This window comes from Camelina sativa, chromosome 15 (genome assembly GCF_030686135.1).
Source record: "Camelina sativa cultivar CO46 ecotype springtype chromosome 15, ASM3068613v1".
Lineage (NCBI taxonomy): Eukaryota > Viridiplantae > Streptophyta > Magnoliopsida > Brassicales > Brassicaceae > Camelina > Camelina sativa.
In genome coordinates this window covers 15,308,751-15,324,753 of record NC_141894.1, presented here as the reverse complement: position 1 = coordinate 15,324,753, position 16,003 = coordinate 15,308,751, and the positions used below count along the sequence as shown (strand labels likewise).

Genomic DNA, 16,003 nt, shown 5'->3' with positions numbered 1-16,003 from the left:
CTTAAATATATTTCTTTCATATACGGTAATATGATTCTAATATTTTTACTTCATGTACAACTAATTCTGAATAAAACTATATTAACATTATCATAAATTAACCAAAAATCATATGAGCTCCTTATTTGTTCTCAAGTTTTGTTTATGCTATCCAGATAATTAAAAGGCAAAAAATTGAAATTAGAGGTAAATCTATTAATCCCAAGAAGTTAAAAGAATAATATATGGATAATAGGTAGAGAATTTCTGAAAAATTGATTTTCAGTATGCCTCTTTTCATAAATACCCCATTTAGATATCAATTTTAAAAATATCATTCATTAAATCTGAAAAGTTTATAATATTTTATAAGATTTAGAAGGTACTCCTTAATAATAACTACTACTTGGATATTTGATCCAAGTTTTTGTAGTGTTTTATAAAGTTTTACAAGGTATTTTAAAAGGTTTTATAAAGTTTTTAAAATGTATTTTTGTATGGTATTTACATGATATTTATAAAATATATATATATATATATATATATATATTTTTTTTTTAAATTCATTTCATACCTTTGTCTTCCCAAACGGGATATCGGTTACAAGAGCGATGTAGGGAAAAGGCACCTACATTACAACAGAAAAAGAGAATAGAAAAAAGAAAAAAAGAAAAAGAGAAGAGTACAACCAACCCTTACACCAGATGACATTAGTTTTGAAACACTCCAAACCAGGTGACTAGTTCCGTATCTCCAGGAAGACGTGGTGCCTGCCCCGGTCTCTTACTATTTCATACCTTTGTCTTCCGTATTTATAAAATATTTTACATGTATACAGATATTGCTTTTGATGCTTCAGGTGTTTCTGTAAACAAAACAGCAGAAGATTTTAGCTTTTTAGGAACCCACACTGCTTTGATTGTGATTGTTTAGTAAACAGCTTACTGGTTAAATACATTTTGTCTTCTTGCAGAAAGGTTCAAGTCTCTCAGGATCTTCACTTGCAAGAGTGTTGCTGTGTGCCAAAATTTGTTTCACCAACTCACCGACATGAAGTCTTTTTGTTACAAACTGCTGAAGGTAAGGTTTCAGCTCTTTAAAGAGAGTCAGTTTGAGTTGATGAGATATGCGACTTTCATGGTGTAGTGATTGAACAAATATGTCAAGCTTGTGCATATAATCTTGTGTTTCAGTGTTTCAAACATCTCATTCTCTAAAATAGAATATTCTCTATGTTTAGATTCGTAGTCAGGTTTGATTAGGCATGTGGTTGAATTCAGATCAGGGTTACGGTTTGGAGGGTTTTCCAAAGATGATTTTGGAGCTTTTGGTATTGACCTGTAGTTGGGTGTGATCGGCTTTGATTCTCTTTGTTTGATTTTTGAAAAACGGGGATCTTTCCGCCGGTAGGTTTTCAAAAATAAAGAAGCATTTTAATTTTCAAAAATATGCATTGTTGATTTTTTTTTTCAAAAAAATAATTAGTTATGTGGATGTTATGATTTTATTTTAGTTTTGTAACTTAAACTTTAATGTTTAGAAAACAAATTTTGAAAAGAAATTACAATATATAGATAAATTCACGGGACATTCTCAAAAATAACATTTTTCATGTCCCTTTTTAAAAATATCCCTCCATGTTAATAATTTTCAAAATTACCCCACAAAATAATCAAATTATTCTTTTTTTCAGTGACAGCAATAATGTATAGTTATCAAAATCGAATAAATTTCCCGTCAAAAATAAAAAAAAGTTTGGCGGGAAATCAAAACAAGAATGTACAGCCATTAAAACTACCAGTCTATTGCAATATAATTAAATTGTATATTACATCATAACATAATTGGATTCTAAATGTATCCAACTCAAGACTTGTGTCATTCATATCAAAATAACATGTGAATTATATCATACGTTTATCTTACTTAGTATTAAAAATAATAAACATTAATAATACATAACTAGCATAGAAAAAAAAACCAATATTATCTCATATTTGTAAACGTAACATTATCTTATATATATATATTTCTTTCATATACGGTAGTATGATATGTAATATTTTTACTTCATGTCCAACTCATTTTGAATAAAACTATACTAATATTATCATAAATTAACCAAAAATAGTATGAGCTTCTTATTTGCTCTCAAGTTTTCTTTATGCTATCCAGAAAATTTAAAAGGCAAAAAACTGAAATTAGAGGTAAATCTACCCAAGAAGTTAAAAGAATAATATATGTTCTCAAGTTTTCATATATCTACATAGAGATTGCAAAAAAAAAAAAAAATGGTTTATCGAATTTTGTTAAATTTTATATCGACAATACTTGACTTGAAATGGTCATGGAAGAAGTTTTGTTGGTAACAAGTTTATACCTTGACTTTGTTTACGAGTAAGATAAGCCAATGGAGCAAAAAAAAATATTTGTTTATCATTAAATCCAATATGGCATTGGCAAATTGGCTATAGACTTCTCAAAACTGTTTTACTTTGTCGCTAGCTAGTTTTAAACTCATGCTCCATAAAGTAGACTTCTAAAAAAGGAAATAGCTAATGGAGACTTTCTTGATTTGCGTCTTGTCATGTTAAATTATACAAAACTTGCATCGAACCACTATATCACATTGATTCTGTACTTTTGCATTAGGATATCAAAATGGCTTTAATTAAGGATCTCGGATATAACAGAACAAAAGTTTTCAAAATGGCTTCAGCATGATGGTGATACTAAATACAAATTAATTAATGCTCGTTTCAATAGTGTGTGTGATTTTTATTGTAAAAAAATATTTGTGTACGTATATATGGTGAGCAATATACAGCAAATTCTTATGATGAATTAATTTGAGAAAAAAAAAAAACGATCTAGTATCGGTGACAGTCCAGTACACGGCTTACGAAGCTCAGATTGTGTAAGGCAAAAATTATTAATTCATCATAAGAATTTGCTGTATATTGCAAGGCAAAAATTACGATACTAGATGAATTAATAATTTTTTTATAGTATCGTAGTATCGTACTATAAAAATTATTAATTCATCATAAGAATTTACGATACAACAATCGATCTAGTATCGTACAAGGCAAAAATTATTTGTGTACGTATATATGGTGAGCAATATACAGCAAATTCTTATGATGAATTAATTTGAGAAAAAAAAAAAAACGATCTAGTATCGGTGACAGTCCAGTACACGGCTTACACAATATAAAACCAAACCAAAACGATGGATCTCTAAACAATCGATCGTGCTAAAACACAATATATGGAGATGATGACTAAATTAATTATGATGAAAACTTATTAAGAACCAATGTGCCAAACCAGCTATATATGCTTGAATAAGCTTCACGTTCTCTACGTGGTTTAGAAAGATGTGAAATCCTTCAACCATAAACGGTTTGATTCCTTTGATTTCCACTCTTACGATCCTCTTTCTCTTGATATTGTAGTACAAAACGTAAGGCACACCATATACGCCGGAAGGCAACAACACAATTTCGTCTGTACCTATCATTCCAACAAAATGCAACTCACCGTGAACTACATTCTTCCACAAAGGAGGCAATTCATATATGCGCTTCGACCATTCATGTTTTACGAAGTCTTCAAGAATCAACAACTCAAAACTTGTACTTCTCTCCGTAACAAAACCGCCATACTCGTCTATCATCTGCACACCTAATTTTCCATTATAGTTTACCAAGGCTGTTGTATGAGACAGAGTAAAACTTTCCATGAATTTAAGAACGTTGAATTTCTCAGACCTAAAATCAAAAGAAACAACAGACATGGTACCCCCGGAAGAGTCTTTAACCTCAGCTCGATAATACAAAACACCATTGATGCATATCTCACTACGTGCTTCAGGAGGAAAATGGGATATGCAAGATTCGACAACATTCCATGTTAGCTTTCCAGTTCCTAGACTTAGAACTTGAAACTCCACGCATTTCTCATATTTCTGATACTTCTTTTCATGTTATTTCTTATATGCCATGGACGAGACCTTGTGTTGTTTCTTAACCGGATCATACCCTAAATAGCTCCGCCACCTAAAAGACAGGTCCCTCGTCTTTGCCGTCTTGGTTTCAGGTGTTGGAATAAGTTTGAAGAAAGCTTAGAGAGGAAACTAGTCCTAGTTCTATTATGTTTGTGATGTTAAAGAGATAAGGATCAAGTGTCTAGAGAGTTATTTAGATATGTGAGGATTCCTATTAGGACTAGGATTAGTAAAGTAGTATATAAGGATGTGTTGGGATGTAACACAACTTATAAGGTTTGAGAGAGAAAGAGAGATTGAGAGCTTGAGTTTTTGAGAGAGTTTTCTTAAGCTAATATAAAGGAGATATACTTTATAAATCTTGTGTTCTTAAGAGCAAACCTTTTTCTATATTTGGTATCAGAGCCTGATTCAATCAGCGAAAGGAATCATGGCCGAACTCGCACTACCACCACCACTCAAGGAAGGAGGAAGTTCTTCCTCTATTGTTTGTCCGATGCTTAACGCAAACAACTACACTGTATGGGCGATGAAGATGAAACTTGCACTAAAGGTTCACAAAGTCTGGGATGCTATAGAAGCAGAAAACGAACAAGTCAACGAGGATCAGAATAACATAGCCATGGCTTTGCTGTTTCAATCAATACCTGAGAGCTTAACTTTGCAAGTTGGAGAACATGGAACAGCAAAGAAAATTTGGGAAGCAATCCGAGCGAGAAACGTTGGAGCAGAACGGGTTAGAGAAGTGAGACTACAGACTCTAATGTCTGAGTTTGAACGCTTGAAGATGCAGGAATCAGAGAGTATCGATGACTTTGTTGGAAAACTTGCTGTTATTGGATTGAAGTCAGCTGCACTAGGGAAAACCATAGAAGAACCAAAGATTGTTAAGAAATTTCTTAACAGTCTTCCTCGCAGAAAATTCATACACATGGTTGCTTCCTTAGAACAAGTTTTGGATTTAAATACAGTGAGCTTTGAAGATGTTGTTGGTCGGCTAAAAACTTATGAAGAACGAATCAGTGTCGAAGAAGAATCCCAGGAAGAACAGAGCAAATTAATGTACGCAAACACAAATCAACAACCGAATCAAAATCAACAGTATAAGGACTACAGTGGGGATTTTGGACGATACAGAGGAAGAGGTAGAGGTGGTAGGTTTGGAAGCAGAGGACGAGGAAGAGGACGTTTTGGAGGAAAAGATATGTCACATGTTGTTTGTTTTAGATGTGATCAAACTGGTCATATGGCGTTTAATTGTCCTAATAGACTACTTAAGCTGCAAGAGACACAAGAAACAGACAACAAAGACACAAAGGATGCAGACGAACTTCTAATGCACGAGGTAGTCTACTTAAATGAAAAACGAGTTATACCTAGTAAGTTCGAGACTAGTAAAGATGGGGATAGCATCTGGTACCTTGATAATGGTGCCAGTAACCACATGACCGGAGATAGGAGATACTTTGAGAAGCTTGATCTATCTATTACAGGGAAAGTCCGTTTTGGAGATGATTCTCGAGTCGACATAAAAGGAAAAGGGACAATTATTTTCATAGATCAGAATGGGAAGCAAAGAGAGATGACTGATGTTTATTTCATTCCCGATTTAAAAAGCAACATAATCAGTCAAGCTACAGAGTCCGGCTGTGACATACGGTTAAGAGGGAAATATCTGACAATAAGAGATCAAGAAGGAAAGCTCCTTGTCAAAACAGAGAAGTCTAGGAACAGGCTTTACAAGGTTCAAATGGGGTTGCGAGATAATGCCTGCCTTTATCTCACAGAGATAAGTGAATCAGGTAAATGGCATGCGAGGATGGGACATGTGAATTATGCAACCTTAGGAGCAATGCTAGGAAAGGAACTAGTTCTCGGAGCGCCAAAATTGTCAGTAAAAAAGGAGATTTGTAGCTCATGTTTACTTGGAAAACAAACCAGACATGAGTTCCCTCAAGAAACTGTTTTTCGAGCTACAAAGAAGTTAGAGCTTTTACATGGAGACCTTTGTGGACCAATAACACCAAGCACAACAGCAGGAAATAGGTATGTCTTTGTGATCATTGATGACCTCTCTAGGTACATGTGGACTATGTTATTGAAAGAGAAAGGAGAAGCATTTGAGAAGTTTCAGAAATTCAAGGCAGTAGTAGAGAAAGAAGCTGGGGAAGTTATACAAGTTTTCAGAACAGACAGAGGTGGAGAGTTTGTATCTCAAGAATTTAATGCTTTTTGTGAAACTTCTGGCATTAAAAGGCATCTGACAGCACCATATACACCACAACAGAATGGTGTTGTTGAGAGAAGAAATAGAACTTTGATGGAAACGGCTAGAAGCATCTTGAAGCATATGCACATGCCAAATTATATGTGGGGAGAGGCTATTAGGCATTCGACATATCTCATTAACAGAGTAGCAACTCGAGCTTTGAAGGAGAAGACTCCGTATGAATGTTTTCGGGATAAAAAACCATCAGTTCAGCATATTCGGATATTTGGCTGCATTGGTTACGCAAAGGTGGAGAAACCAATTCTGAGAAAACTTGATGATAGAACTCGCATTCTTGTTCACTTAGGAACAGAACCAGGGTCTAAGGAGTATCGATTGTTAGATCCACAGTCAAAGAAAATCGTTGTCAGTCGTGATGTTGTGTTTGATGAAACAAAAGGGTGGCATTGGTCTCGACAAATTTCTGCAGAAAATAGTGATGAGGGTTTTAAGATTAACTATGGTGTTTTTGGAAATCATGGTCTTCAAGGAAGTGATGAGATGGTTGAGAGGGAACATATTCAGAGTGAGATAGAACCGGGTGATAGTCTGGATTCACAAGAGCAAGCTGTGAAGGTCGAGACACAACAAAACGTGGACACAAGTACAAACATGCCTGCAACTGCAGGTCAACCTGCAGTTTCCACAGAACCAGAGTTACGGAGATCTGAACGGGTGAGGATTAAACCAAAATATCTTCAAGACTTTGTGTTACTTGCTGAAGAAGAAGGAGAGTACCTGCTTTCGTGCATTAACAATGAGCCTGCTAATTTTTATCAAGCCAGCGAGTCCAAAGAATGGATAAAAGCTTGTGAAGAAGAAATAGGATCAATTGAAAAGCTTAGAACTTGGGATCTTGTTGATTTACCCATTGGAGCAAAGCCAATTGGTTTAAAATGGGTGTTCAAGCTTAAAAGAAATTCTGATGGGAGTATTAACAAATATAAAGCCAGGCTAGTAGCAAAAGGATATGTGCAAAAAATATGGGGTTGATTTTGAAGAAGTTTTTGCACAAGTTGCCAGGATTGAGAGCATAAGACTCCTAATTGATCTAGCAGCTTCACATGGCTGGGAGATTCATCATCTAGATGTAAAGACTGCTTTTCTTCATGGAGAACTCAAGGAAACAGTTTATGTTAGTTAACCAGAGGGATTTGAGAAAGCAGGTTGTGAAGGAAAAGTCTACAAGCTTAACAAAGCTTTGTATGGTTTAAGGCAGGCACCTAGAGCTTGGAATAACAAACTAAATCAAATCTTGGAGGAATTGCAGTTTGTGAAATGTTCAAAGGAACCTTCTGTGTACCGTAAGGATGCTGGTAAGGAGCTGTTGATTATTGGAGTCTATGTAGATGATTTGTTTGTCACTGGAACAAGCTTAACAGTGATTAACAAATTTAAGGAGGAGATGGCTGATAAATTTGAAATGAGTAATCTTGGGAAGCTATCATACTATCTGGGAATGCAAGTATGTCAGCACCAAGATGGGATAACCTTAAATCAGGCTCGATATGCTCACAAGATCCTTGAGGAAGCAGGAATGTCTAACTGTAATTCAGTCCTTATTCCGATGGAGACTGAGTTAAAATTGTCGAAAGCTGAGGATGAAGAAGAGATTGATGCAACTCTGTATCGGAAAAATGTAGGGTGCTTACGCTATTTATTACATACTAGACCGGATTTATGTTACTGTGTGGGGATATTGAGTAGATATATGCAAAGTCCAAGGCATTCACATGGTGTTGCAATGAAGCATTGTCTTAGATATTTAAAGGGAACTACACATTTTGGATTATCTTATGGGCGAATGAAGGTACCAAGATTGGTTGGTTACAGCGATAGCAGCCATAACATTGATCCAAATGACGGAAGAAGTACTTCAGGGCACATATTTTATCTTGGTAAGAGTCCTATCACATGGTGTTCACAGAAACAAGATGTGGTGACTCTGTCTTCTTGTGAAGCTGAGTTCATGACAGGGACTGAGGCAGCAAAACAAGCGATATGGTTACAGGATCTGTTGGTCAAGATTACTGGAGCTGCAGAAGAGAAAGTGACTATTCTAATTGATAATCAATCAGCAATAGCACTTACTAAGAACCCAGTTTTTCATGGGAAGAGTAAGCATATCCACAGACGCTATCACTTCATAAGAGAGCGAGTAGAGAGTGGTCAAATTGAGGTTCTACATATTCCGGGAACAGAGCAGAGAGCGGACATTCTGACAAAGGCATTGGACAAGAACAAGTTCAAAGTAATGAGGGATCTTTTGGGAGTGCAGGATTTATCAAAACAGAGCTTCAAACTTAAGGAGGAGATTGTTGGAATAAGTTTGAAGAAAGCTTAGAGAGGAAACTAGTCCTAGTTCTATTATGTTTGTGATGTTAAAGAGATAAGGATCAAGTGTCTAGAGAGTTATCTAGATATGTGAGGATTCCTATTAGGACTAGGATTAGTAAAGTAGTATATAAGGATGTGTTGGGATGTAACACAACTTATAAGGTTTGAGAGAGAAAGAGAGATTGAGAGCTTGAGTTTTTGAGAGAGTTTTCTTAAGCTAATATAAAGGAGATATACTTTATAAATCTTGTGTTCTTAAGAGCAAACCTTTTTCTATATCAGGTAACGTTAGAAATTCTCCTGTGCTAGGGTTATATATAACCGACACATCCAGTGGTGTTGCCCTTCCCTTTACGATCCGCTCGCCTCTAAGACAGACCATGCCGTGTACAGGACGACTGATGTCACATGGTCGGGCCTCCGGGGACATGTGTAAGAGGATAAGCTGCTATAGGAGACGAGTTGCCATCAGGGTTTTGAGGCTGATGTGAGGAGAAGAAGAGGAACCCATTGTTTTTGTAGTCTCAGCAGCACGCTAGCAAGATCTGCGGGCGAGCAGAAGATTTGGACAAGAACAACTCTGTGAAATCCGGATGGCTAAGTACGTAGGCCCAGTACTTTGATACGTAACGACATGTGGTTATAGACTTCACTGGCAACTTGGAGAATATTTCGATAAGGAGATCCATCGGGATCGGCTCGCCGCCTTCTTCATTGACTGAGGTCTTCAATCGCTTATTGCGTTTAGAAATTCCTAGACGATCCGAGACGTTCCGTGATCTCATGGTGAAGTAGTAAACCCTAGAATCAGACTTAAAACTTCAAAAAGGAAAAAAGAACTCAATTATACAGAGGAGAGGGAAAGGAAAAGAGGAAATCTCAATTATAGAGAAAAAAAAAAAAAAGGAAAATATTCAATCTCCCAAGATAGAACCGGACCGGTTATTTCACTTGGCCAAAGTGTTGTTGTTTGGTGATCAAGAAACAAACGAAGTACAATTGCTCTCAGAATAAGTTGTAAACGAATCTCTAAGAACGATATCTTTGCCTTAACATTAAGGGGCTACATTATTTATAGATTAATTCTTAACATGGAGTATTCTTTATAACTTAATAAGGAAAAACTAACAATTTCCTTTAATTAAAAGTTAATAAGACTTTTTCTATTTCTTTGACTTCCTCACGTGCCAACTTTCAATACTTAGCTAACTTGCTCTGCTTTTTTTTTACCCTTTGGCATTAGAATTCTCAAAACACTCTTTTCATTTTAATTGGCTCAGTCTCTGCTATTATAAACAGACCGTCTTGGAATTTGGCTTTAACTTTTAATTGGAGTGATAAAACGTTTAAGTCAAACGTATTTAAGTGACTTATTTCAACGTATCAACAAAATTAAATCACAGTCTACTTATATCTTGTGAATCGATCACAGTCCAGTCCAACGGCCTACGAAGCTCCCTATACATAAACCATTACATTCCCCATAAAAGATGACTGTCATGACCAATGATGTTCGTGGACAAGTCATTAACACTTTCTTCATCTTTAATTTAAAGTCTCTAAACCCAATTTATTATCTTCAACTGTAATCTGTCTTTTCTCTTCTATATAACCCATGCATGCATGGCATTCAATTTAAAACAGAACATCTCAACTTCGATCTCTTTTATAATCTCTTAGCAATCGTTCGTTCGTTCGTAATAAAAGAAGAAATGGCAATGAGGTTCTCATCAGTTACTAATCTCGTGCTTCTCTCTGCAGCTACGTTTCTTTTGGTCCACGCAAGTGCTCGCAATTTGCAGCAAACTCAGACTCTGCCTCTCGGAGGAGTCGCTGCTCCTACCAAAGCTGAGTCTCCTACCGTTGATGCCCCTCTCGACGATCAGAAGAACTTCATCTACGGTGCCGGAATCGGCGGTGCTGCCGGAGTTGGCGGATTCTTTGGCATGCCTGGTGGTGGCACTGGCACTGGCATGACATTGCCACTCCCGTCTGGGACGCCGCTTCTTGGTGGGGCTGGTGGTGCGTTTGGTGGTTTGGGCGGTGCAATGGGATTCCCTGGTGGACTTGGTGGTGGATCTAGTGGTGGTGGTGTTCCGAGCTTAAGCGGTGGTTCTCCTTAAGAGATACTATCAAGATGATTGTTTCCGATGTACTAGTTCCAAGATGTTCTGAAAGTAGTGTTTTGTTTCGTTGTGTTTGAATTAGGATCGTTGATGGCGTTTCTCTGTTTCTTCTCTGTCTTTTGGTTGTCTTTTTCATCATCAGTTTATGTTTTAATGCTGTGTTTGTGTTTCCTGTTCGTGATTTCTTCAATAATATTTGGTTTTGTTTGAATGTTTGTGGTATGTTTTATAGAACTTTGGCATCATTTAGAAATTGCAACTAAAGTGAGATATTACGCAGAACTTTAGTCAACGGCATCGATCCTTAATCTCTTTATTTTGTTTAATTTTCTTTTCTTAGCTAGAGTGGTGATACTTGATCTGCAAATCTTCAGCTAAACTGCACTTTTATGCATCCATATATATGGATCCTTTGTGGAGAGTCTTCACATTTGGGATGCACTCATAAGTAACCCCAAAGGCCCTCAGGTAGCGTTTGGGTTATTATTATTCAGCAGTACTGATTAGATCTCTCTTGCAGACACCTTTGTAGTAGTTCTACTTTTGTGACTAGTTCAAAGGTGTCTGCTTGTTAGAGAGATTTCACATCAAACCTCACAAGTACTTCGGAACTATCATATGCTACAAGCACGTTACACACAATGCACCAGTCATACTTCATGCATGTATTCTAGTTAATTCATAAAACTCCTTAACTTTAGTACATGACTGTAATAACAGATATAGCCAAATAGAGATTTTGATTGAAAACTTTGACATGTTTGTGTCAGGATCTTCCTTTCCTGGACTTACAAAACCTTCTGGATCTATTAAGTTTTCATACAAATATAAAACCAAAACGAAAACATAACTGTTTGAATTTACATTCTAGAACCTGAATCAGAATCAGATTGTTGGTTTCTTCACTTCAGAGTTTTGTGCAATGGGATCTATTTGCTCTGGAAAAAGTCTTTTAATAGTTTGCGTCCACACACGTTTCAAGCTTTCTCGATCAGCCGTGATCGCACTCAGTTTCTGATTCAACCGTTTACAGATCACAGGTAAAGCTCTTTGGTGGTCTTCTCTCACTATTTCAACCATATCTCTGTAGGAGCTAGAAATTTGCCACACTACGTAAGAGATATTGAATAAGAGATAACAACACAAACGTTAAGGGAAGAATGGAGGCGAGACCGAAATCTCTTTCCTTAACTCTTTGAAACCCCCGCAGTGCGACGGAATTAATGGTTACAAGAGTCCCAGGATACAACCATACACAACCGGGTTTGCTAATCACTCAAACACCGGCTCTATACGAACTTCACTTCTACGATACTTTCAAAACTTACTTTGTGAGAGACTGCTGGATGTTTTGTGCTTTTGTTGTGTGTGAGAACAAGCGACTTTGATCTCGTCAATTCACTTTCTTACAAGAGAAGAACTCATGAGTATATATAGAGGACTTGGATGACTTGGGTTTGAAATTGTTTCTCCACAACTTTACCAAGTCCATCGCAAATCTAGGAGGTGGGCGACGTGAAGAAGCGACGATCTCTCAAAGAAATCCAACTCTCCACAACTCTCCACTTGATCACGAAAACAAAGAGACCAAGTCTCACAGATCGTGAAACAGAGTTTTGACTCTATCCAATCTGACCCACTCCTCTTGGAGCTCCATCTTAAGCAAAACCAAACCATTAAGGCCTAATTTCTCATTCACACAATCTAATTCTATTAAGCCCACTAAGCTTAAATAAATTGAGGTCCAATAATCCCCACATGAATAGGAATTACACACTAAACATAGGAAGACTAAAAAAAACGTTTACTAACTAGACTTGATTAGACTAGACACAACTTAGACTAGACTAGACAGACGTTCGAGAGTATGCGAAAATGTTATTGTATCTGAAAGGTAGCATTTTTCAGCTTTGAACCCATCATTTTTAATATCTATCGGATTTACTTGGCCGGGAGGTGAACATTATGTCTTGAACCACCCAGATTTTAATGTAAACCTAGAAAACAGGTATCGCGCAACAACATCTTCTCGTAGAGATTTAGTTCTCTATTGTGTCTATTTTGGCCTTGGACTTTTCTGGGTTCATGAGTGAACTTGGAGAATATAGCCTTTCTTTCATTCTCCTAGAAACGGTCCCATTTCACACTCACTAGGTGAACTCCCATCAGTTTTGTTTTTAGAAGCATCCTGTATTACTCCCCGAATATCTCAAAACTATGGTATATCATTAAAAGCTAACGCTTAACCTCAACTCATACAGGTAACACTGTTTATTTTTATCTTTAGGAACTGGGTATAGACATAGTCTTACAGTGTTCAACTCTAACTCAACTTGATTTAGTTGTCCCTTTTGAACCTAGATCTTGGGATCTCCAATCACATAGGTTGGATTTCCACCAAGCTGAATTTATATTTCTAGGCTACCCATTCCTCTTGATAATCCAATGATTTAATGATTTAATCATTTATTCAGTGTCCAAAAAATAGCTAATTGCTATAATAGTGTACACATAATATTGACACTGAGTTTTCCTACTTAAGGATATCTCATCCACAAAGTTCAAAAAATTTCATAGCTTCTTGAGCTTTATCCAAAATAATGAACTTTCTAATAACTCTATGTGGTATCCATGTTGAGAATATTTTTTGTGGTAAGCAAAGCTTCCCCCCACATTTTATAGACTAACCCTTCAACAATTCATATTCACCCTTTACCACATAAATAAAAAATATTTTGTACAATCATTAAAGAGAGTTACAAAATTAATTCACATCAATTCATGTGAATTAAATATATATCTATATTTTCCATCTTCTCATGTTGGTGATGGCATTTTTGAGTCATGCTTTAACGTAAGACTCATGCAAATTTCACTTTAACTTACTTTGCATTTTTGAGTTTTAAAACATTCATGCAAAAGCCAAAAAACTTCACCAAATGAAAACTAAACTTAAATTTCCATTATTAAGAAAGGAGATACCAACTACAACTTATTCTTCCCTATCGAGACTACACTTATTCTTCTTCGAGGTGGAAAGCCTTGGTTACATCATTGTTGTAGACACCTTAAATAACCCATCACAAACAAACCCATCATTATTCATGCTACACCACGTCCACATTTTTCTCGATGCGGATTAGTGATTCAACTCGCAGTTTGACAATCAAGTCTTCGAGGGAAATAACATTTTTCTTATGAAATATATAATTTTTGAAATCCAACCAACTTGGAGGGAGTTTTTCAATGAGATGAATCTCACCTTTTGATTATCAATAAAATACTGAATTTTCTTACTTTTCTCTTTAAGTGTTCTTAAGAGAGTAAGCTTGTTCTCTGTTTTGTGTGTGAGATTCCACAAGGCTGAGTTCGTGTACTGTATCAGAGACCAATCACATCTCTGTGGTGTACTTCAATCCGCCAGCACTTCCCCCTTTACCGATTCCACACGAGAGAAGCGACCGCCATCGTGTCAGATCTCCATCATCGACCATCTTTCCTTCACAAGAGAGAAGCGACCGCCAGCTTGTGAAGCCACCAACTCTACCCCGGTATAAGACTCACCACCGAGTCTTGTATCATCATCGGTGCTGTTGCCACTTCCTCCGGTCGTTCCAGTCTCACTTCCGTCTTCATCCTCACCACCTGTGTCTTTGTCTCCCTCGTCTCCAACACGTGATTCTCGTTTTACATATCAATGTCGACCTCGTCAAGTGGATCACATCACTAATGGGCCCTTACCACCTAATCCGGCCCAGAACCAACATCAGGCCCAACAACACCTCACAACCACAGCTCAGCTCGACAACAACATTGTTTCTCCGGCCTTGACCTCATCATCTCCAACTACGAGATTGGGATCTCTGGACTCGACCCTTCACCGCTCTAACACCTTCATCTCAGGTATTGCCTTCAATCTCTCCTTCTTCCTCTTCTACATCAACAACTGAGCCTACTGCTCGCAAAGAAAATGAGATGCGACCTACATCTCAGCTGTTACCCGTTCCACAAGAGCCCACTGCTCCACGTTAAAATGAGTTGCATCCCACAACTCAGCCACAACCAAACATTAATCCCCTACCAAACCGAGCCTATCCAGTTCAACCACTGAACCAAACACAAAATATTGAACCACCGCAAAATAACCACAAAATGACAACCCGTGCCAAAAACAGAATCACTAAACCCAACCTCAAAGTCTCGCTTAATGTCATCGCCTCTCCTACATCTCCGAAGGAACCTACCAACATTACTCAAGCCTTGAAAGATTCCAATTGGAGTCCTGCTTGTTCTCGTGAGTATGATGCCTTGAATATCAATCACACTTGGGATTTAGTTCCTCCTAATGCGCAACAAATCATTGTTGGATGTAAGTGGGTGTTCACAACTAAGTTTCACGCCAACGGTGTCCTCGATCGTTACAAAGCACGCATGGTTGCAAAGGGTTTTCATCAACAGTATGGTAAGGACTATGCAGAAACATTTAGCCCGGTTATCAAATCTACGACCATCCGCCTAGTCATGGACATTGCTGTTAAGAAGTCATGGCAACTCAAACAACTAGACGTCAATAATGCATTCCTACAAGGGAAACTCACAGAAGAGGTCTACATGTCTCAACCTCCTGGTTTTGTAGACAAGGATCGGCCTCACCATGTTTGTCGTCTACGCAAACCTATCTATGGCTTAAAACAAGCTCCTCGGGCTTGGTATATGGCTTTAAAGCAACATCTACTCGATACTGGCTTCGCCAACTCACTTGCTGATGCATCTCTATTTATTCAAGGTTCTGGTTCCAACATCACTTATGTCCTTGTCTATGTTGATGACATAATTGTCACATGTAATAACTCCTCTGTTATCGCGGCTGTCCTTGCTTCCTTCGCTCATCGCTTCTCCATCAAAGACCCAACAGACTTGCATTACTTCCTCGGCATTGAAGTTTCACGAACATCTGCTGGTCTCCATCTCATGCAACGACGGTACATCATGGATCTCCTTACCAAGAACAATATGCACAATGCAAAACCGGTGGCCACTCCTTTACCAGCTTCTCCGAAGCTCACTCTGTCCACTGGTACCCCTCTCGTCGATGCCTTGCAATATCGGTCTGTTGTCGGTAGCCTCCAATACTTGTCATTCACACGTCCAGACATATCCTATGCTGTCAACCGTCTCTCCCAATTCATGCATCGCCCAACAAATGATCACTAGCAAGGAGTGAAACGAGTTCTTCGCTATCTTGCTGGGACACCTACACATGGTATTTACCTTCATGCTCAC

General features: G+C 37.5%; 1 protein-coding gene and 1 pseudogene across 1 annotated transcript; one reads left to right on the top strand and one right to left on the bottom strand.

Annotated features, from left to right (window-relative positions):
• Window positions 1–320: 320 nt before the first annotated feature.
• On the bottom strand, window positions 321–9,379 carry LOC109129109 (putative F-box protein At3g23960; annotated as a pseudogene).
• Window positions 9,380–10,236: 857 nt separating this feature from the next.
• Window positions 10,237–10,931, top strand: LOC104746914 (uncharacterized). The gene has a single exon (XM_010468464.3). The coding sequence runs from the start codon at window positions 10,307–10,309 to the stop codon at window positions 10,715–10,717; it is 411 nt and encodes a 136-aa protein (XP_010466766.1). The 5' UTR covers window positions 10,237–10,306; the 3' UTR covers window positions 10,718–10,931.
• Window positions 10,932–16,003: the final 5,072 nt, after the last annotated feature.

Bases quoted from the DNA above. Each gene is read 5' to 3' on its own strand.
- LOC104746914 (XM_010468464.3), top strand. From the start codon at position 10,307: ATGGCAATGAGGTTCTCATCAGTTACTAATCTCGTGCTTCTCTCTGCA.